The 23,355-nt window shown below is 46.8% G+C and overlaps 1 protein-coding gene across 1 annotated transcript; it reads right to left on the reverse strand.

The window, feature by feature from the left end:
* Nucleotides 1–3,727: 3,727 nt before the first annotated feature.
* On the reverse strand, nucleotides 3,728–8,099 carry LOC140417973 (uncharacterized; the record flags this gene model as incomplete). The annotated part of the gene is made up of 1 exon (XM_072501404.1): nucleotides 3,728–8,099. A coding segment is annotated over one exon (1,008 nt), but the record flags the coding sequence as incomplete, so codon positions are not given.
* Between the last annotated feature and the right edge of the window lie 15,256 nt (nucleotides 8,100–23,355).

A 23,355-nucleotide genomic window follows, 5' to 3' on the forward strand; every position in this document is an offset into this window, starting at 1 on the left:
GAAGGAATTGGTTAGTGAAAATACAAGACAAACGTTTCCTAAAAATAATCCTCACTGTTAAAATGTGTTAATACCGTCTATGAACAAATTGCAAAGTATTGGTTGGATATCAGAATTTGAGTAACAGTGAAAGTCAATGAAAGCAGTGAAATCATAAATGGGTTGATCCAAAATCCTGGCCCGGATGTACTGCTAAAAATAGAGTCAAAAGGCCCCTTTGGAAAAGTTGGACTGGATTTTGGAATGTGGATCACTAAATAAAGGTATTCTTATAAGGGAGTATTTTTAAAAGTATTTTGGGAGTGGAGTTTGGAAACTCTTATATGACAGTCATCTGGGGGGATTCTCAGGAGAAATCCGGAAACACTAACTTTGTGCCAATGAGATCCTTGGGGCTTCAAATGTATTTTGTCATCCATGTGAGTCTGAAAACTTGTGTGTATTGGTGAAGCGGAAGGAGGTGTAAAGGAGGATTGTATTATAATCCATTTTTATGTTTAATTTTTTTCTTATTGATAAAACTAATCAGTAGCCCCGTGATTCTGATTTTAAAAAGTTAAAGTCTTTTGAGCCAGGGTTCCATTATGGGATTTTCCTGTTCCGTTATAACGTCAACTGGGATCGGAACAGGAGTGCAAATTTCTACTGAAATGGAAACATGGAAAATAGGAGCAGGGGGAGGCCATTCGGCCCATCAAGCATTCTCTCCCATTCATTCTGATCATGGCTGATCATCCAACTCAGTAACCTGTTCCTGCTTTCCCCCCGTGTCCTTTGATCCTTTCAACCCCAAGATCTCTATCTAACTCCTTCCTGAAAACATACAATGCTTTGGCCATAACTGCTTCCTGTGGTAGCAAATTCCACAGACGCACCGCTCTCTGGGTGAAGAACTTTCTCCTGATCTCAGTCCTCAGTGGTTTACTCCGTATCCTCCTGGACACTAAATAGTGTTTTTCCCCAACTACAGACAGATCGAAAATAAATTCAGAAAGAACTGGAAAAACGCAGCAGGTCTGGCAGCATCTGTGGAGAGAGAAACAGTTGACGTTTCACATCCAATGTAACTCTACTTCAGAACTAAAGAGAGGGAGAAATGTGATGGGTTTGATGCTGGTGAGAAAGGGGGAGGGTCAGGTAGAACAAAAGGGAAAGTCAGGGATTGATTAGAGGGTGGGTGAGATTAAAAGACAAAAATGTCCTGTTACAAAAGGCAAAGGGAGAGGTACTGGGTGCAGTAAAGAAACAAAGCATTGGGGCGGCATGGTGACACAGTGGCTAGCTCTGCTGCCCACGGCGCTGAGGTCCCAGGTTCGATCCCGGCCCCGGGTCACTGTCTGTGTGGAGTTTGCACATTCGCCCCATGTCTATGTGGGTTTCAGCTCCACAACCTAAAGTTATGCAGGTAGATGGATTGGCCACGCTAAATTGCCCCTTAATTGGAAAAAAATAATTGGAGACTCTAAAGAAATTTTAAAAAAGAAATATAGCATTGGTCCAGAGTAAGTGTTAATGGCAGAATAAAGGACAGCTCTGTCTGGAAGTAACAAAACATGTAAACAAGATGCAGACTGTCACTCGGTAAAAAAACAAATCAAAATGGAGGAGAGAGTTCAGGGTGTGAAGTTGTTGAACTCAATGTTGAGTCCAGAAGGCTGTAAAGTGCCTCATGGGAAGACGAGGGGCTGTTGGTCCAGCTTGTGTTGGGCTTCTCCGGAACATTGCAGCAGGCCGAGGACAGAAATGTGAGCCTGAGAGCAAGGCGGTGAATTCTAATGGCAGCAAGCGGACGGTCAGGGTCATGCTTGTGGACTGAGCGGAGGTGTTCCACAAAGAGGGCAGGGAACAGTCTGCAGATGAATTAAAGAGAAACAATTTGGGTCCAGAACATTGTGAACATCCTTTTACTCTGGTTGTCTTTGATCCTCAAGTCATTTTCTGATTTTTTTAACCATGTTATGCTTCATTAATAAACATTTATCATTACAACATTTGATTTTTCATGATTAGATTGATGTCATTCAGGGAAAGTGGGTGAGAGGGGTTGACAGGCTCTTTAACAGAAAGTGAGTCCCTCTGAGGTAATTGGCAAAGGAGCCAGAGGGGGGAATGAGATTTTATTTTATTTATTGACACAGTGAGTTGTTCTGACATGTCTGAAAGCAGATTCAGTTGTATCTTTCCAAATGGTAAATACTTGTAAGGGTTCTGGGGAAAGAGCAGAGTATTTGGAGGAATGGGAGAGTCCTCTCAAAGAGATAGCGGGGACCCGGTGGGCTGAATGGTTTCCTCCCGCAAGCTGTGAATCTGAGCCTCCTGCTTTTGTGCAGGTTAAAAGGGACAGATTTCATTGCAGCCTCTTCCCTGTATATGTATTTACAGAGACAGGTTTCTCTTTAGCTCCGAGTGACCGATATAACAATTGGTTGGAGGCCCATTTCCCAGTCAGTCCTCCAGCACTTTCCTGTCTCTCTATTAGTGCGACGTCCATGGCATTTTCCCAACTGCGCACAGGCCCCGTTATTCTTAGCTAAATTCAGCCTCAGCTCTATTGCCTGGCTGTCATTGACATGAGCAATAGAGACAGAAAGGTGCCCGAGGCTCAAATGGGAAGTCAGAACTTGTGGCTCTAAACCAACACTTAAACATTTGTCAGTCAAATCCACGTTATTTATATTGGGGTGTTTATTATTAGATTTAGGCACTGGAGACAAAGGGTGGGGGGTTTTAAAGGGTAACTTTCCATTGCTAACTTTGTATTGTCTCGAGTGTCAGCCGTGGCTCAGTGGGCAGCTCTCTCACCTCTGAGTCAGAAGGTTGTGGATTCAAAACCCAGTCCAGGGACTTGAGGACAAAAATCACATCCAACATTCCTCGTCCCAGCACTGAGGGAGTGCTGCACTGTCAGAACAGCCTTCTTTCAAATAAGATGTGAAACTGAGGTCCTGTCTGCCCCTCTCAGGTGGGTGTAAAAGTTCCCACAGCCACTATTTTGAAGAAGAACAGGGGTGTTATCCCCGGTGTCCTGGTCAATATTTATCCCTCAATCAACATCACTAAAAACAGATCATCTGCTCATTATCACATTGCTGTGTGTGGGATCTTGCTGTGTGTAAATTGGCTGCTACTTTTCCTACATTGTAACAGTGACTACACTTCAAAAGTACTTCATTGGCTGTAAAGCACTTTGGGACGTCCTGTGGTTGTGAAAGGTGCTATAGAAATGCAAGTTTTTAAATTGAAGATTTATCATAGATTATCATAGAATTTACAGTGCAGGAGGAGGCCATTCAGCCCATCGAGTCTGCACCGGCGCTTGAAAAGAGCACCCTACCCAAGGTCAACACCTCCACCCTATCCCCATAACCCAGTAACCCCACCCAACACTAAGGGCAATTTTGGACACTAAGGGCAATTTATCATGGCCAATCCACCTAACCTGCACATCTTTGGACTGTGGGAGGAAACCGGAGCACCCGGAGGAAACCCACGCACACACGGGGAGGATGTGCAGACTCCGCACAGACAGTGACCCAAGCCGCAATCGAACCTGGGACCCTGGAGCTGTGAAGCAATTGTGCTATCCACAAGGCTACCGTGCTGCACCAATGTTTTCTGAACTTGTTATTTGGAACTTTATTGATTTCAGCCACCCCCAACTTACCATTTAATAAATTCACTTTGGTTCAGACAAGGCAATTAAGGCAAAGGCAGAATTCTCTTGATGTTAAATTTAAAAAGTTTATTCAAAGAAACTTTCAGACATTGACTTTTACAACTTCATGCGGGTGATCAGTCTGTAGAAGCAAAACCCTCTCTGGCTCCTTTGACAGTAATTTCCTTGGAACTCAGCCTCAAGAATCTTCAGTACTTGGCAGCAAGGAAGACCTTCAGAACCTCTGCTTTTATCCCCAAAGTGACCATTACTTCACGTCAGAGTTGGGCCTGTTGTAACATGAGCATGTTGTAACATGTGGGGCAGCACGGTAGCACAAGTGGATAGCACTGTGGCTTCACAGCGCCAGGGTCCCAGGTTCGATTCCCCGCTGGGTCACTGTCTGTGTGGAGTCTGCACGTTCTCCCCGTGTCTGCGTGGGTTTCCTCCGGGTGCTCCGGTTTCCTCCCACAGTCCAAAGTCGTGCAGGTTAGGTGGATTGGCCATGATAAATTGCCCTTCGTGTCCACAAAAAAGGTTAGGAAGGGTTATTGGGTTACGGGGTTAGGGTGGAAGTGAGGACTTAAGTGGGTCGGTGCAGACTCGATGGGCCGAATGGCCTCCTTCTGCACTGTATGTTCTATGACAATTGGTCAATTTTGTCACTGGATCAATTTATTTGGATCCCCAATTACTGACACCACCTTTCATTATCTCAGACAGGAATACAATAGAACAGTTTCATACGACCCCTTTATCTGATTCTATACAATCCCTTATTCAAACAGTTTCAAATGTTGAGGCTAATCAGAGTTTGAAGGTCTCTCTTGCCAGTACATTTATCCTCATTGCACATTCTTTACAAGCACAGCAATTAAGCTTTTACATTTTTACAGCAAATAAAACTGAGTCTCTCACTGTAACTACTGATTCATTATTGATTATTTAATTGGAACTCAATTAATGCTCATTACTTAATCAGTCATCTGTTACTGACTGGTAGCTAATTAATACAGTAATCTTTAATTAATATATTTGGTTAATACAATATCCACTAGTTGAAAATTACAGTTTTGTGAAAGACAATACCTTTCTTTCTTACTAACCGAGATTGGATTGAACATTGAGTCTTCGACTTGAGCCAGACATTCGCAATATATGATCTTCTGTAGCTTTACAAAATTCTGGAACAATTTGTTACTGGAAACAATTTTGCCTCACTCAGCTTTGGTTTGGAACAGAATGAATTTTTAAAATAAAGGTCCAGTCACGTTTCAGAGTTTAACATGGTTTCCTTAACCTTGTTACTCATAACAGTGTAGATGGACGAGTGATTGATTTTTAAAACAAAATATTATCAATGAGGCATACCCAGAATTTCCGACATTATAATAATATAATCGCTTATTGTCACAATAGGCTTCAATGAAGTTGCTGTGAAAAGCCCCTAGTCGCCACATTCCGGCGCCTATTAGGGGAGGACATTACAACAGTGACTACACTTCAAAAGTACTTCAAAGGCTGTAAAAAGCTTTAGGAGATTGTGTTCATGAAAGTTGGTATAGAAATAGATACAGAATCCCTTGAGTGCAAAAGGAGGCCATTCAGCCCATTGAGTCGGCACCGACTCTTCCAAAGAGCACTCCACCCATATCCACTCACCAGTAACCCCATAACCTAACTTGCACATCTCTGGACACGGGGGGTGGGGGGGGCAATTTATCAGGGCCAATCACCCTAACCCATATATCTTAGGACTGGGAGGCAACCAGAGCACTCGGAGGAAACCCACACAGACACGGGGAGAATGTACAAACCACACACAGACAGTAACCAAGGCCAGAATTGAACATGGGTCCCTGGTGCTGTGAGGCAACAGTGCTAACTACTATACCGCTCAAATAAATGTAATTTATTTTTAGAACTAGTTTCCAAACTTGGATACATCACACTCGGTCCACTCACGAAGATCACTCATAAAGACTGAGACTTGATTTTATGTAACAATCATGTCTTTCACTGCATTTCAAATACCCTGTGAAACTCCAAACACAGTATCTCATGAAGGTATTTGAAATGAAATGAAAATCGCTTATTGTCACAAGTAGGCTTCAATGAAGTTACTGTGAAAAGCCCCTAGTCGCCACATTCCGGCGCCTGTTTGGGGAGGCTGGTACGGGAATTGAACCGTGCTGCTGGCCTGCCTTGGTCTGCTTTAAAAGCCAGCGATTTAGCCCAGTGTGCTAAACCAGCCCCTTTGCTATTTGATTTAAAACAGAATGACTTCTTGTGATTTGGGATTCATTGCCTGACAATGGTGCAGGGAGTAAATTCTGCTGTAACTTTCAAAAGGGAACTGGACAGATTCTGCAGGAAAATAAACTTGCAGGGTGATGGGACCAATCAGATTGTTCATTCAAAGAACTAGCATGGGAATGGTGGGCTTAATGGCCTCCTGCTTTGCCCTTTGATTCTCGTTTACATTTGAATCTTAGACTTGAACCAGAGTTTGGCAGTATTTGGGAAATACCTGAAACCCACTTCCGAGGAGGGGGGTAGAAGCGGAGATGATGAAATGTTTCCAAAAGAAAATGGGATGGGCTTTTGAGGGAAAGAAACCAACAGGGATACGGGGATAGAACAGGGCAATCATTTGATCTACAGAGACCTACAAGTTGTGAATCTTTGGAATTCTCTACCCCAGAGGGCTGTTGGAGCTCAGTCATTGAGTGTGTTTAAAACAGAGACTGACAGATTTCTAAACACCAATAACACAAAGGGATATGGGGATAGTGTGCGGGAAAAGACATTGAAGTGGATGATCAGCCATGATCGTATTGAATGGTGGAGCAGGCTCGACGGGCTGAATGGCCAACTCCTGATTCTATGTTCCAATGATACAAAGATGCGAGAAACACCCAGATAAATTAGACAAAAGAACCATGTAACCACCATAGCCCATCTTCATGGCAACATGGCTGCTTTGGGAACTAAATATCTTCCAACGTGCAAACAACTTTTCATTCTGTGCTCCTCGTCAAACTTGGAACCAGGTAATCGCAACGAGGCTCAAAAATAGTCAGCCCACCGGAGGCAGAGGTGTTAGACCGGCCAGTCCAGCAGAAAGAAACCCTCCAATCATCACCATTCACCAGATGTCAGAATGAACAAAATGCAGTCCTGGATGTCAGTGAGAGCAGAAACAATAACAACGGAGCCAACATCTGTAATTTATTGTGAACTTGTTGGGAGTCACAACAGGTGTGATGAATCACATAACCCCTCCCCACATTGAGAGCAGATGAATGGTCTCTTCCCAGAAATAACCCGCTGGTGTCTCCGGATCATTGAATGCTCAGAGCAGGTGAATGGCTTCTTCCAGGTGTGAACTCGTGAGGGTTCCTGGAGGGAGTATCGATATCTGAATCCCTTCTCATTAAATGCAGGTTAATGCCTTCTCCCCTGTATGAACTCGCTGATGTCTCTGCAGGTGGGATAACCGAGTGAATCTCTTCTCACACTGAGAGCAGGTGAACGGCCTCGCCCCAGTGTGAACTCGCTGGTGTATCCGTAGTTCGGATGACTGAGTGAATCTCTTCTCACACTGAGAGCAGGTGAACGGCTTCTCCCCAGTGTGAACTCGCTGGTGTCTCCGCAGGCTCGATGAAGTAGTGAATCCCTTCTCACACTGAGAGCAGGTGAACGGCCTCTTCCCAGTGTGAACTCGCTGGTGTGACTGCAGGGCGGATAACTGAGCGAATCCCTTCTCACACTGAGAGCATATGAATGGCCTCTCCCCAGTGTGAACTCGCTGGTGTGTCCGCAGGTCAGATGATTGACTGAATCCCTTCTCACACTGAGAGCAGGTGAACGGCTTCTCCCCAGTATGTACTAGCTGGTGAATCTGCAGACTCCTTAAAGTAGTGAATCCCTTCTCACACTCAGAGCAGATGAACGGCCTCTCCCCAGTGTGAACCCGCTGGTGTTTCCGCAGGTCGGATGATTGAGTGAATCCCTTCCCACACACATAGCAGATGAACGGCCTCTCCCCGGTGTGAACACGCTGGTGTGTCCGTAGGTGGGATGATTGAGTGAATCCCTTCTCACACTCAGAGCAGATGAACGGCCTCTCCCCAGTGTGAACTCGCTGGTGTTTCTGCAGGGCGGATAACTGAATGAATCCCTTCCCACACACAGAGCAGGTGAACGGCCTCTCCCCAGTGTGACTGCGCCGATGAGCTTCCAGTGCAGATGGAACCCTGAATCCCTTCCCACAGTCCCCACATTTCCACCGTTTCTCCAGGGTGGGGTGTCCTCGTGTCTCTCCAGATTTGACAATCAGTTGAAGCCTCGTCCACACACACAACACGTGTACGGTCTTTCCAGACTGTGAATGGTGTGATTTTTTTTTGGTCTGTGTAACTGGTTCAAACTCTTTCCACGGTCAGTGCTCTGGAACACTCTCACTCGGGTGTGTGTGTCTCGGGGCTTTTCCAGTCACACTGATCTTTTGAAGCGGACAGAAAAGACAAACATTTCTCCTTCTAGATTCTAAGTCCGGTGATATTCAGTTACAAGGAATTGAGAGACTCAGTCAGATTGAGACGTGATGTTTGAGATTTCAGTCTGTAATTCCTCCTCTTCTAATATCCTGTAAAAACAATTTACAAAAGTTACTTTTCTTCTCCTCATTTTGGAGAAGGTATCCTGAGGGTAACGACAGTCTGGCCGTGGGGTTAATCCTCCGGGTCCTCAGTCTTATTGAGGAATGTCCCCTTGGGTCTATTGTGCTCGTGATTCTTTGTATTTTTGTTATTATGGGAGGGTTTATGTGTTGTTGACTTTATCCTACTCTGGTACAGACGGGGCTTTTATCTGTGAAAGGAGCAGTTTGGGGAGACTTTGGTGCCTCTGGTGTAAAGTGAGTTGGAGGAGGGGGTAATGGCGCACGCCCGATTGTGGTGTGAAAATCTGTTCCTGTTCTCTCTGTCGCCTAACTAATGGCGGCAGTCAATCTGCAAATTTTCTCAGGGAATGTACGGGGCATCCATCACCCTATCAGAAGGAAAAAGATCTTCTCCTTTCTTAAGCTTTATTACAGGAAACCCATCTGGATGATGAGGAACACTTTAAATTGAGGCAGGATTGGGTGGGCCACGTTTTTTGCCTCCATTTCGTCTAGTAGCAAGGGTGTGGAAATGCTTATTAATAAAAATATCACTTTTAAGGTTGAAACCTGCACCAAGGACAAAGGAGGTGGATATATGATCATTAGAGGTTCGGTGCATGGAGATGTTGTTTCAATAGTGAATGTTTCTGGAATACCGGATTACTCCCCGGAGTTAATTATAAAGGATTTTGCAGAGTTAGCTTCAATTAACTCGTTTGTGGTTGGTGACTTCAACTGCCACTGAAATCCTCTGGTAGATAAACTCCCGGTACCCCCACGCTGCAAGCTAGGGCGTTGGCCTCGGCTTGTAATTTGATGACTGTAGGAATTTCAGAGTTTTTGTATTCTGGGTATTTAGCGCAGTCAGGGTTAAAAACCTGAGTTAGTGTGTGTCACAGCGGCAGTCAAGTTTCTAAAAGAAATCCTAGTTTGAAAGAAAACTAAGTTTTGGTGCCAGAGGTGCAATTAAAGCATCGTAAAAAACATGGGCTAGTGGAAAGTTGTTTGGATGAAGGGGATTCCCTGTGGAGTTAATTAGATTTCATCTTGGTAAGATGATGTCAGTACTGGGAGGAGCCACGGTTTCAGGCTTTTTGCAGGAAAGCAGTGTTTTAGTTGAGAATTAGTTGAAGATATGAGCACAGGTCAAGCATCTCAGTTCAGTTGAAAAGATATGCCTGGAGCTAGATTAGCAGTTTCTTTCCAAGCAGAAGAGTGGAATTAGAAGGTGAGCTGTAATAAGCTGAAACATCTTCCGATGAAATACAGCCAGAGTTTCTGCATGGTTCTGACAAGATTCAGATCTTTTCTTTAACACAGTGACACAAGATCTCCCTTTCTCAAAGAACATCTCTGAGGGCTAACTGTTTAACGGTGGATTGAGAGCTGAGATGTGTTTTTGTTGTTTGAGTGGGAATAAAGGTAGCAGTTAAGGGTTACTGTATTCACTGTATTGATTAGCATTGTTTAAGGGCTAATTGTCAGCGGTTTTCTGGTGTGATGTTAAACTTATTTTAATATTGTGCCAGTAATAAAGTTTGTTTTCATACAGCATGGCCCTATTTTTCATAAAATCACTCCTGGAGTGAGGTATCCTTTCCTCACAGTCGTACAAAACACAAATAAAATATTGGGGTTTCTGGCCAGTATCCGAGCCACTGTTGGGGTCTTGTCCGGGATCATAACAGTGAGGAGGTGGGTTATGTGGATGTTTAGGGAACTTTGTACCCGAGGAGCAGAGATTTTACCTTCTTTCCAGCCCCACAGCAATGTCAGACTAGAATCGCCGACTTCTTTGTGCCGAGGACGATCCTCCACCTGGTGTCCTCTTGCACCACAGGGAGCATCGCAATCGCAGACCTTCCCCCTTTTGTCTGGAGTTTCTGCTCGAGGGCTCACCCCCAGGTCGAGAATGTGGAGGTTTGGAGCCTCCCCGAGTTCATTTATTATACACTTTCGGGAAGAGTTTGAGTTCTTCCTTTTGGTTAACTCGAACCCTGGGATTTCCCCCTCCATTTTGTGGGAGACGTGTAAAGTTTATGCTCGGGGCTGATCATTTCTCACACTGCTAATAGAAGGTGCAGGATGCTGGAGAACCAGCGGCGTCTGGAGGTTTGTTTGGTGAAGGTGGAGGAGAATCATATGGAGGGCCCGAGTAAGCTATTGCTGAAGGAGGTTAACGCAGCAAGAGTGGCTTTGGACTCCCTGTTGACTCAGCAGGCCGAGAAAAGTTGAAAGTTTGTGAGGTCGAAGTTTTCGAGTTTGGGAATAAGCCGAGCAAATACTTGCCTGTTTGACAAAGAAAAAAGCCGACTTTCGAGCGAATCCCTCGGAGTGGCTTGGGGGAAGAAAAAGGGCCATGAAGACGGAGGAGATAAACAGGGATTTGGGGAATTCTATGCAGGATTACACAAGTCTCAGCAGTCTGGTGATGTGTTGGTGGGTGTGGAGCATTTTCTCTCTTCCCTGAAGCTTCTGGAGGCCTCAGAAAATCTTAATGCTCCCTTTTCTTGGGAAGAAGTGTCAAAGGCCGTGAAGGAGTTGCAGCCGGGTAAAGACCAGGGACCGGATGGCTGTGGGTGTGAATTTTATCAGGGGGATTGAGGATTTGTTATTGGACCCGTTGGTGGGTATGTATTGTCATTCTTTTGGCTCTGGGATGCTGCCACCGACTCTTTGTGAGACTAATATCTCTTTAATTCTGAAGGCAGACAAGGACCCAGAGGAGTGGGCCTCTTATTGCCAAATCTCTCTTTTGAATGTTGACTTGAAACTGCGATCTTATGTTTTGGTGATAAGGCTGGCGGACATCCTTCCGACAATCGTGCGGGAGGACCAGACTGGGTTTATACGGAGAAGATTTTCCAGTAACAATGTTGGAAGGTTGCTGAATGTGATTCAGGCTTTTCAGAAATATGCACTGGATGGGCTGGTGATCTCCTTCGATGCAGAGAAAGCTTTTGCTTGAGTTGAGTGGAATTATCTGGTGTATCCGCTGTGAGGCTTTGGGTTGGGTGAGGATTATATTGAGTGGATTCAATTGTTACATCACAGACCAGCAGCGGCGGTGCTCACCAATGGTTTAAGAGCATCAAACCTTGAGCTTCAGAGAGGGACTAGACAGGGCTGCCCTCTGTCCCCCTTGCTGTTTGCGTTGCCCACTGAGCCCTTTCCGGAGGATATCAGATCGGATCCTCTGATGTCGGGCCTGGAGGGTGGGGTGAGGCAGCACAAGATCACTGTGTGTGCAGATGACAGGCTGCTGTTTGTGTTGAACCCCAGTCTTTCAGTCCTGGACATTATTCGAGCAGTGGATAGATTTAGTGGCTTCTCTTGTATCGAGATCAATTTTACTGAGTTCGAGCCCATGCCGGTGGGGAGGGGTTGAGGGGTAAGCCCCCTCCTCTTGCTAACTTCCCCTTCAGATGCCCCACCCCCCCCTCCAAGCCATTTACAAACCTGGGGATGTCAATGGCCCCTCTTTTAGGCAGCTATATGAGGTCAACTTTCCACAGCTGATGATGACTATTAGGTGGGACCTTGCCCGGTGATTGGCTCTTACGATTTCATGGTGAGGGAGGATTGCCTTCATTAAAATGAATGTGTTGCCCAGACTGTTGTACCCTCTGCAGATGCTGCCTATACTGCTGTTGACCAGAGTCGTTTGGGAAATTAATCAAATCAGGGCAGGACCCACTCAGTTAATGGTAGGATGTTGGGGAGAGTTACAGAACAAAGAGATCTAGGAGTACAGGTTCATAGCTCCTTGTAGGTGGAGTCGCAGGTGGACAGGATGGTAAAGAAGGCAGTCAGTATGCTCAGTTTTATTGGTTAGAATATTGAATACAGGAGTTGGGATGTCTTATTGAAGTTGGACAAGACATTGGTAAGACCGCACATGGATAGGCTGGGACTTTTCTCCCTGGAGCGAAGGAGGCTTAGGTGTGACCTTCTAGAAGTCTACAAAGTGAGGAACATAGAAAAGGCATATAGTCAACATCTTTTCCAAGGTAGAGGAGTCTAGAACTAGAGGGCACAGGTTTAAGGTGAGAGAAGAGAGATACAAAAGAGACCAGAGGAGAAATTTCTTTACATAGAAATGAATGAAATGAAAATAAATTGAAAAACGCTCGTCACAAGTAGGCTTCAAATGAAGTTACTGCGAAAAGCCCCTAGTCACCACATTCCAGCACCTGTTCGGGGAGGCTGGTAGAGGGTGGTGAGCATCTGGAACGGCTGCCAGAGGCAGTGGTAGAGGCGGGTACAATTTTGTCCTTTAACAAGCAGTTAGACAGTTACATGGGCAGGGTGGGTACAGAGGGATATGGGCCAAATGCTGGCAAGTGGGACTAACTTTGTGATAGAAACTGGGCGGCATGGACAAGCTGGGTTGAAGGGCCTGTTTCCAAGCTGTAAACATCTGTGACCCTATCTGGAACAAAAATAAACCTTGCCTCAAGTTTGTTAAGCTCCAATCACCAGGAGCGAAGGGAGGAGATGGTGTCCCGAAAATCAGGCTTCATCAATTGGCCTCTCGTCTTATGTTCATAAGGGATTGGGTTAGGATGGAGCCAACATTCATCTGGCTCAATACAGAAGCAGACCAGTCAGTTCTCCCTCTATCCAAAACTGGCATAGGCTGATTATGGAATGCATCTCCATTCAATTTTTAATGTCTGTAATTCATTCTGAGTCTGATGCATTGGGTAAAGTGTGGGACTCCTATCTCAAATAAATAGGCTCCAATTTGACTGACTTGCTCCTCCTGGGCTTTCCATGAGTGAATTCAATTTAACTTAGTGCACAGTGGTTAGTACTACTACCTCAGTGCCAGGGACCCAGGTTCAATTCCATCCTTGGGTGGCTTTCTGTGTGGAGTTTGTATATTCTCCTTGTGTCTTTCCTCCGGGTGCTCCAGTTTCCTCCCACTGTCCAAAATGTGCAGTGAAAGTGGATTGGTCACGCTAATTTGCCCCTTTGTGTCCAAGATGTGTAGGGTAGGTGGGTTGACCATGATCAATGCACCGGGTTACGAGGATTGGATGGGGAGTGGGCCTCAGTGAAATGCTCTTTCTGAGGCTCAGTGCAGATGTGAACGGGCGAATAGCCTTCTGCACTACAGGAGTTCTATGTCATCTATGTTGTGTTATTCATTTTAATTTGATTACGCTGTTAGTCCGTTTGTGATATTTTGGGGTTTACAAACTGAATTGTTATATAATCTTACCCTCTTTCCCCACTCACTACTTTAACCTGTTAACTGGTTCTTCAATTGATCTGGCATTTCATCTCGAGGCTCTGGTCCCTCAAATATCCTGTTCCAAATGAATTCTGCAATGTGTTGCTTGGATTTATGTTGGCAATATCTCCTTGTTCCGTTCGGTGCCCATTTGCCACGATTTTTTTTTGTTATTCTGTTGTATTCAGTGTTTAAAAATGATTTAAAACATAACAATTTATTAAAAATCTGTCCAACTCATCCATGAATATATTCAATGACCCCCACACCCCACTGGTCCCTGTGGAAGAGAAATCCAGAGACTAATAACCCTCCAAGGGAAGAGATGACTGGATTGTACTTTATTACAGAACCATAAATAATATATCTAATGTGTACCATATAACAGCACGAGAAATGTCTCTGTCTGGTATTAATTTACTGTCCCCTTCAATATCAGCCATCGCATGGACAAACCACCCCTTTAATTGTGAACATTGGGAAAGAGACCATCCTTTTAGCCAGACAAATAAATGTGAGAAGCTGAGGGAGCAAAGGATGTCAATGTCTTGAAGAGAGAGACCTGGGCCTAGCTTTGCAGAGTCTGCACCCTCCCTGGATTCACTTCCTTTCCCTCCAGTTGCTGCAAGTGACCAATTGAAGGTCAGAATGAGAAAAGAAATGGAAAGGGGGAGAAAATAAAGTGTTTTACTCACAGATGTTGGAGACAGGAATAAGTTTTCAGTCTGTGTGAGGCCCCAGATTTCCTCATTGTCCAGCTTCCACGTTCGAACAACGGGGGGAGCTGATTGGATGGTGGAAAAGAGACCTTCCGGTTCACCAACTCTTCCCATTGGTCAACATACTTCCTCCGCCCCACTCATTGTTCCCCCTTGCTCGAGACAAGGTTTCCAGGCAATCGGCTGACAGCTCCGGCCAGACCGAGAAGCCTCACGTTGATTTCCCCTCCCCCCGGCCCAGGAATGCGCATGTCCGAGGGAGAGGCTAGATTGCGCATGTGCGAGGGAAAACTCTCCGCTGTCTTTCCTGCTGAGGCGTTGACCAATGGGAAGGGTTGGATGACCGGAAGGACTCTGGTCCTCCAGGCATTCAGCGCGGGCTTTGTGTGAATGGAGATTGAACTTCACACAGACTGAAACGTCCTCCTGTATCCAACATCTGCGAGTAACTCTTTTATTGTCGTCACAATTATTACAGAAACCAATTTACAAGGCTCCAGGCCTCATTACACTTCAAATTGACGATTAAACAGTCACTGAACACGAAACAGCTGCAAGGCACAAGGCCCAATTACATTTCACAGTAACATTGTAACAGTCATTGAACACAAACAGCTGCAAGGCACAGGGCCGAAATACGTTTCCAGATACCAATTAGCCAGTCACTTATCACAACCAGCCGCAAGGCACAGGCCCTACGCATAGTTCAAGTAACAATCGAACAGTCACAACACGAACAGTCGTGAGGCACAAGGCCTCGAAACCCAACGACCATTCCAAAGAAAAAAGGAACAAAAAACCACAAGACACGAGTACATTTCGAGGTAACGGCCTCTAAACACATAAAACAAGCAGTCGCGAGGCACAAGGCCTCGGTACCATACGACCACTCCAAAAGAGATGAAACAAAAAACAAAAATAAAATCCACAAAACACAAGTACATTTCAAGGTGACGACCTCTAAACACAAGCAAGCAGTCGCGAGGCACAAGGCCCCGATACAATACGGCCGCTTCGGAAACAAATATGACCCACAGGGCCTCGATTCATTTTAACAGTATCATATCAAAAACCCAATCACCAGGCCTCAATTCACCCCAGAAAAGATTTAGCAGGATAGAATCAATCACCGAACACTAATCCCTGCTCACCCACCACCGTTCACCTGCAGCCGACACCCCGGAGGAAAGGCCCCTCCTCGCTAAGAGCACAGACCTCCGGAGAGCCAGACCCAGGCGCGGCGGAGGAGAGAGGGTTCCCCCCTCCTGGACCCCGCCCAAAGGCACGGGACCAGTCGGAGGGAGAGCAGTTTCGCACCAACTAGCGTTCCACCACTAATACTAAATACCATTTCGGAGAAACCGAAATGAGTTAAATGTCATAGGCTGCTAAATAAAACAAAAGCAAAGAAAACATGAAAACAAATCCCTCAGCACACATAAAAAAAGTCTGTAAAAAGAGTCCATTAATTTTGCACGTTCCACATCATGACCCCGGCGCTCCTGCCGAAATTTCACAAGGAACAACATGTCCTCAAAGTCCTCCAATGGCAGCGGCCAGAGTCGCTCCAATGTTGGCAACAGTCGACAACGGGGAAGAAAGTCCCAGAGTCAGTCCCAACCGCTCACAGGGCGTCCAGGGGGGCCGAACCCCCGGAGACCCCAGGAACGGCAGCAACCCACCCCGGGCTGCAGGCCGCAGGCCGCCCATCGGACAATCTACACCCCGGTTCCGACCCGCCGCTTCCAGCAGCCTATCCAGCTGCCATCCTTCCTCCATTCCTTCGTCCTCCATTGGGCGAACTCAAAACCGCCGACAGCAAACCTCGCAGTCCGAAGCAGCGTCTCCGCAGCTCAACCGCTGACTTGAAACACAACTGGTCGCAGTACTCCGAAACCGGTCTTCTCCCCTTCCCTCGGGGACCAGGAGCAATGGGCGCCGAGTTGCTGTTTCACCCCATCCAGGAAGCTCCCAGAGGCGGCCTGCCTTTCGAATCGGCCCGGGGGCGGACACCAAGCTCGCACACAACCGCCCAAGCCTCCTCCACTTTTCACCCCAGGAGTTTGGACAGTGTCGGCCGTAGCTCCCACAATCCCCTGCGCTGGGGAACCCGCTCTATCCGCCGCACGGGCGGGTGATCAGGTACTGCGCATGTGTGGAGGAAATCCCAGCCCCTGACCTTCCTGTGAGGTGTTGGCTAATGGATAGAGTTAGGACCGGAAGGACGCTGGTCCTCCAATCAGCGCGGGCTTTGTGTGAAAGGAGATTGGGCTTCACACAGACTGAAACGCCCTCCTGTATCCAACATCTGCGAGTAAAACACTTTATTTTCTCCCCTTTCCATTTCTTTTCTCATTCTCGCTTTCAATTGGTCACTTGCAGCAACTGAAGGGAAAGGAAGTGAATCCCGGGAGGGTAGAGACTCTGGAAAAGTTGGCCCAGGTCTCTCTCTCTCTCTTAAAGACATTGACATCCTTTGCTCCCTCAGCTTGACACATTTATTTGTCGATACTCTCTCTCACGCTCAAATATGACAACTATAAACCATCCATGGAGCCCTGCCCCGACCAGCCTGTAATATAACAGACAACAAGATTTAGCTCAGTTGGCTGGACAGCTGGTTCGTTGATGCAGAGCGAGGCTTCAATTCCCAGCTGAAGTTATTCATGAAGATCCCACCTTCTCAACTTTGTCCCTCACCCGACATGTGTTGATCCTCAGGTTAAATCACCACCAGGTCAGCTCTCCCCCTCAAAGGGGAAAGCAGCCTATGGTAATCTGGGACCTTGGCGACTTTACCTTTAATAGAATAATTGAATCCACTTGATATCCACGGAAGCTTCAGGGAAGATAATAAATGCTCCATATCCAGCAACACTTCACCAGACTTCACAGACTTTATAATCCTGCACAGAATTCCCCAAATCCCTGTTTATCTCCTCTGTCCTCACAACCCTTTTCCCTCCCCCAAGTCGCACAGAGGGAATTGTTCCAATGTCGGCCTTTTTCTTTGTCAAACAGGTCAAGTATTTGCGTGGTTTATTCCAAACCTCGTACAATGTCTGCCTCGCAAACCTTTCTCGACCTGCTGAATCAATAGGGAGTCCAAAGCCACTCTTGCCGCATTAACCTCCTGCAGCAATAGCTTATTCAAAATCTCCTTATAATTCTGCTCGGCCTTCGTGAAACAAACCCCCAGACATTGCTGGTTCTTCAGCATACGAGCATAAACTTTACATGTCTCCCATAAAATGGAGGGGGAATACCAGGGGTCGTGTTAATCCAAAGGAAAAACTCAAACTCGTTTTTACAATGCTTAGTAAATTAAGTATCTCTTATCAGAGAGGCAACAAACCTCCACATTCTCGACCTGGGGGTGAACCCTCGAGTAGAATTCCAGAGAAACAGTGGGATGGTCCACAACCGATGGTCACGACGGTGCAAGAGGACACCAGGTGTAGGATCGTCCTTGATATTAAAATGTTGTTGAATCTAGTATGACATTGATGTGGAGCTGGAAAGAAGGTAAAATCTCCTCCCCTCGGGTGCAAAGTTCTCCAAACATCCACATAACCCACCTCCTCACAAGTAAAGGCCAATGCCCTGGCTTGCGGGGTGGGGGTGGAGGGGGGGTGGGGGTGGAAGGGGGTTGGGGGGTCCTGGTAACCAGGAGCTTATCTACCAGCGGATTTAAGGGACAGTTGAAATCACCAACCACAAAAGAGTTAGTTGAAGCTAACTGCAAAATCCACAAAGGCCTTAGTAATGAACTCCGGGAGCAATTCGGGGAGCCATAAACATCCATTATTGAAACAACATCTCCATGCACCAAACCTCTAATGATCACATATCGACCTCCTTTGTCCTTGGTGCAGGTTTCAACCTTAAAATGGATATTTTTATTAATAAGGATTGCCACATCCCTGCTACTTGATGAAAAGATGAAAAAACCTGCCCCACCCAATCCCGCCTCAATTTAAAGTGCTCATCATCCAGATGAGTTTCCTGTAATAAAGCTATGCCGACTTTCTCCTTAAGGAGAGGATAACCATAGATTATCATAGAATTTACAGTGCAGAAGGAGGCCATTCGGCCCATTGAGTCTGCACCGGCTCTTGGAAAGAGCACCCTACCCAAGGTCCACACCTCCACCCTATCCCCATAACCCAGTAACCCCACCCAACCCTAAGGGCAATTTTGGACACTAAGGGCAATTTATCATGGCCAATCCACCTAACCTGCACATCTTTGGACTGTGGGAGGAAACCGGAGCACCCGGAGGAAACCCACGCACACACGGGGAGGATGTGCAGACTCCGCACAGACAGTGACCCAAGCCGGAATCGAACCTGGGACCCTGGAGCTGTGAAGCAATTGTGCTATCCACAATGCTACCGTGCTGCCCCATTTGAGCCAGGGAAGTGGGATTGGAAATTTTCGGAGATGGGATTGAAAAGGAATTAGGACACTAAAAGACGTATTTCTTGGGGGTCGTTTTGCGGGATTGAAGGAGCTGGGAGCGAAGTATGGGCTGGAGCAAGGGGAAATATTTAGATATATGCAGGTTCGAGACTTTGCCAGAAAGGAGATAGAGCTTCCCAGTAGAGCCGGGGCGACAGGGGGACTGGGGAAGGGGTAGTATTGGTGGTTTACGGGGCTATTTTGGAGGAGGAGAAGGCGCCTTGTGTATTGATGTTTGCCCAATGTATTGTTCTCATGTATGGAATGATCTGTCTGAACTGTACGCAGAACAATACTTTTCACTGTATCCCGGTACATGTGACAATTAACAAATCCAATCCTCACCATTGAGGTGATAGTATTTCTAATCAGTAAGGCTACTCCACCCCCTCTGCCGAATTCTCTGTCCCTCCTGTAAACTTTATAACCGGTGTATTTGCCCAGTCCAGACCATCCTGCTACTTGTTTTTGGAACTGTATTGAGTTCCCTTGAGGCCTTTTTTGTACTCACAGCTCCGAAACTCCATCCCTCCGAGTCCACTCCCTGGAGACTAGGTCTGGGGAATAGGTATTGGAGATGAGGTATTGGGGAATGAGAGGAAGGAATGTTCCATAGAAACTAGAATTCTCTGTTCTGAATTTCTATCCTGTACTGAGTGTTGACTTTTGTAAACTCCTTTTACAGATATTACAAGAGGAGGAATTACAGACAGAGATCTCAATTGTCACGTCTCGGTCTTACAGAGTCACTCGATACCTTGGGATCTGAGTATCATCGGCCTTTGAATCTAGAAGGAGAAATGTTTGCCCGATCTGTTGGCTTCAAAAGATTTTAAACATCAATGTGACTGGAAAAGCACCGAGACAGACACACCCGAGTGAGAGTGTTCCAGGGGACTCACTGTGGAAAGAGCTTTAACCTGTTACACTGCCTGAAAAATACATCACACCATTCACAGCGGGGAGAGACCATACACGTGTTAATAATAATCTTTTATTGTCACAAGTATGAAGTTACTGTGAAAAGCCCCTCGTCGCCACATTCCGGCGCCTGATCGGGTAAGCTGGTACGGGAATTGAACCCGCGCTGCTGGCCTTGTTCTGCATCACAAACCAGCTGTCTAGCCACTGAGCTAAACCAGCCCTTCACCAGTTTGTGTGTGGTCAAGGCTTCAACTAATTGTCTGTCTGACCTGGGGAGACACGAGGAGACCCAAAACATGGAGAAACCATGGAAATGTGGGGATTGTGGGAATGGATACACAATCCCATCTCAGCTGGAGATTCATCGACGCAGCCACACTGGGGAGAGGCCGTTCACCTGCTCTCAGTGTGAGAAGGGATTCGCTCAGTTCTCCAGCCTGAAGAAACACCAGTGAGTTCACTCTGGGGAGAGGCCGTTCACCTGCTCTCAATGTGGAAAGAGATTCACTCAGTTATCTAATCTGAAGTCACATCAGCGAGTTCACACCAGGGAGAGGCCATTCCCCTGCTCCCAGTGTGGGAAGGGATTCACTGAGTTATCCAGCCTGCGGAGACACCAGCGAGTCCACACTGGAGGGAGGCCATTCATATGCATGGTGTGTGAGAAGGGATTCAGTGATTCATCTACCTTGCGGACACATCAGCGAGTGCACACCAGGGAGAAACCGTTAACCTGCTCCCAGTGTGGGAAGGGATTCAGAGATTCATCCCACCTGCGGATACACCAGCGAGTTCACACTGGGGAGAAACCTTTCACCTGCTCTCAATGTAGGAAGGCATTCACTCAGTTATCCAGCCTGAAGTCACACCAGCGAGTTCACACTGGAGAGAGGCCGTTCACCTGCTCTCAGTGTGGGAAGGGAACCCATGATTCATCGCACCTGCTGAGACACCAACAAGTTCACAAGTGATTACAGGAATTGGATTGTGCTGTTATTGTTTCTGCTTCAATTACATCCAGGACTGAATTTTGAGAGTAACGAGGCCGCTGAATAGCGGGAAATGCCAAAAACGAGATCCGCGCCAGGCGCCAAACAGTTTGCGATGCAACCGGCCCGTTGCCCTTGGTGAAATCAGGATCTCGCCGTAGCGAGGTGAGAAACCAATTATCACCTCTTCAGCCCTATTTCCATACAATTAACGAGAGCTACCCCAGATCCAATGGCCTTCCGTCATTCAGCGATCTCTTCAGCAAGTGCTCACACTGGCGGCGATTAGTATTTCTTTTGTAAAGCTTGAACCAGTCAGAAGAACTCCTGAGGTGAGCCGAGGAGGTGAGTAGCCATCTTTGCTCACAGGCAAAGAGCCCGGGGGCACTGGGCATGCTGCCCCAGTACTCGGGGGGGGTGGGGGACCTTCCGCAGGGGTGGGTTGCCATGGGGTGGGGTGGGGGGAGGCCTTGGGGGTGGCAACCACTCGGGCACCACCATGCCAACCCCTGGATCATGTGTTCCAGTTCCGGGGGCAACCCTTGTCCCTGCCCATCTGCCCCAACAGCCACCCGTAACCCCCACCGACTGCTGATGCCTCTGGCTGTGTGGCTGAAGGCTGTTGCTGATAGGGAATTGGCAATTGTGAGCCCTTCACAGATGCCAAGAGGATTCCTGTGGGTGGGCAGGCCTTGTAGCATGTGGGAGTCATTGCCTAGCATTGCAATCAAACCTTGATGCCTGGACACTGCGGGGGACAAGAGCATACACGCAGCATCCGCACACCCAGGGGATGGGACAGAGCCTCAGGGACATGTCCACGGCCAGAGGGTGGGTGGGTGCCACATCAGGTGGTGGTGGGGGGGGGGGGGTGCCTGGAGAGATGGGCAAAGGGACCAGGGGTCTGCCCGCATTGCAGAAGAAAGTGACAGAGGCATCATAATGTTTGTGCAAAGAGGTATTTATTGTGCTGTACGTTATCCCACTCCTGGTGGCGTGGTGGCGTGGTGCCCCCCCCCCCCCCTCCCCCACCCCTGCGCCCAGTACCCTCGGTGATCCTCGACGTGCCTGGCCCTCCTAGCTCTAACACTATGTCTGGCTGTGACCAACGTTGACGAAGCTGCACAGGCGTGACTGACGTTCATTCAAGTGTCTATCTGAAACCGCGCACCAGGGAATGAACGCAGGCGGACCATTCTGGTTGAAGCCACGCTAACGTGACTGACGGATTCGAAGCCGCGGAGATGGGCCAACGCTCACTCGAGCATCTGGTTGAAGCTGCACAGGTTGTTGAAGCCATGCAAGTGGGCCAATGCTCACTCGAGTGTCTAGTTGAAGCCGCATAGTTCACTGCATTTTCTTTCCCTTTGTCTATTTGTTAGATTTCTTTCTCCATCGCATCAGAAAATAAATAAATAAATAATGCCGAATACAAAAAGAAAGAATGTTCCGGGTTCTGATTGAGGAGCTGTGAGCTCCATCACAGGGTTCACAGCGGAACATCAATCTCAGTTAATGCAGAAAGATGGTTGGGACCCACACCTTACGGCTGGGGGACAGGAAAGCTGGCGGATGGGTCAGAAGAAGTTTAGAGAACAAAAGGGGTAATAATTCTGAGCAGCCTATATTTAGTGAATAATTAGACAAAGGAATGAGACAATCCAGTCCAGCCGGTGGCTGCAGTTTGCAGCAACACAGTTGGGCAGATAGGGTGGGGCCGCCCTAGTGGATAAAACACAATCACCAATCGCCCTTGGGCCGAGGATACTGAGCCTCATCTCCCTGTGGCCAGAACCAATAGATACTGAGAATTGAAGGAAAAGGAGACATTTAGTAAACCCACAGGGTAAGACTAATCCTGAAGGAACACAAATTTGCTGAGGAATAGCAATGGTGTCACTTTACCTGCCTGAAGACACAGGAAACTGAGCGACAAAATGAAACAATTCAGCTGGACAGCTGGAAATGAAATACAGGCTTGTGTCTCAAAGGAAAACTCCGTCTGTGAAAAAGCATTTTTGCAAACTTTAAACCAAGGCCTTTCAGAGCAAGTTGATAAGGACAAGTACAGCTCCTCCTGCGATTACCAAGGGGGAGGCTGCCCTAAACATTACAGTCATATATTCTCCCCTCCCTTGTCCTGGCGAGTTAGCAACAGTTATAGTTAAAAATGTAACAAATGAATTTACTGTTCCATTTGAGATGCTAATAAGAGTTTTTTTATTGTGTTTAGTTCTAAAAAAATGTTTACAATTAGTTTGGATAGGAAACTAAACTTCATCTTATGTGAAACTCTGATTTAAATAAAATTCCAACCGCTCGGATTTAAGAGATAGGTTTGAAAGTAAGTAACCCATGTTTAGGTCAGTCTGTTCCAAAACAAAGATAAGACGAGTTTGGCAGCAATCCAATTTTAACTCCCCAGTACATTTGGGTGATAAAAAATGTTGAGAGTGAGTTTAAAACATTTTTTTTTTATTCTCCTCTTTTCTCACATTTTCTCCCAAATTTACACCCAACAATAATCAGTAACAAATATGTCAATCCCCATATCAATAACAACGATCCCATCCTCCCACCAAACCCCAAACATTAGCTCGCATGTTCACATAAACAAATGACAAAAAGGAATCAGGAATCACCCATAGTCGCCATTAACACACACAGCCCCCCTCCCCCTCCCCTCCCACCCACCCGCC

The sequence above is a fragment of the Scyliorhinus torazame genome, chromosome 5 (genome assembly GCF_047496885.1).
Source record: "Scyliorhinus torazame isolate Kashiwa2021f chromosome 5, sScyTor2.1, whole genome shotgun sequence".
NCBI lineage: Eukaryota > Metazoa > Chordata > Chondrichthyes > Carcharhiniformes > Scyliorhinidae > Scyliorhinus > Scyliorhinus torazame.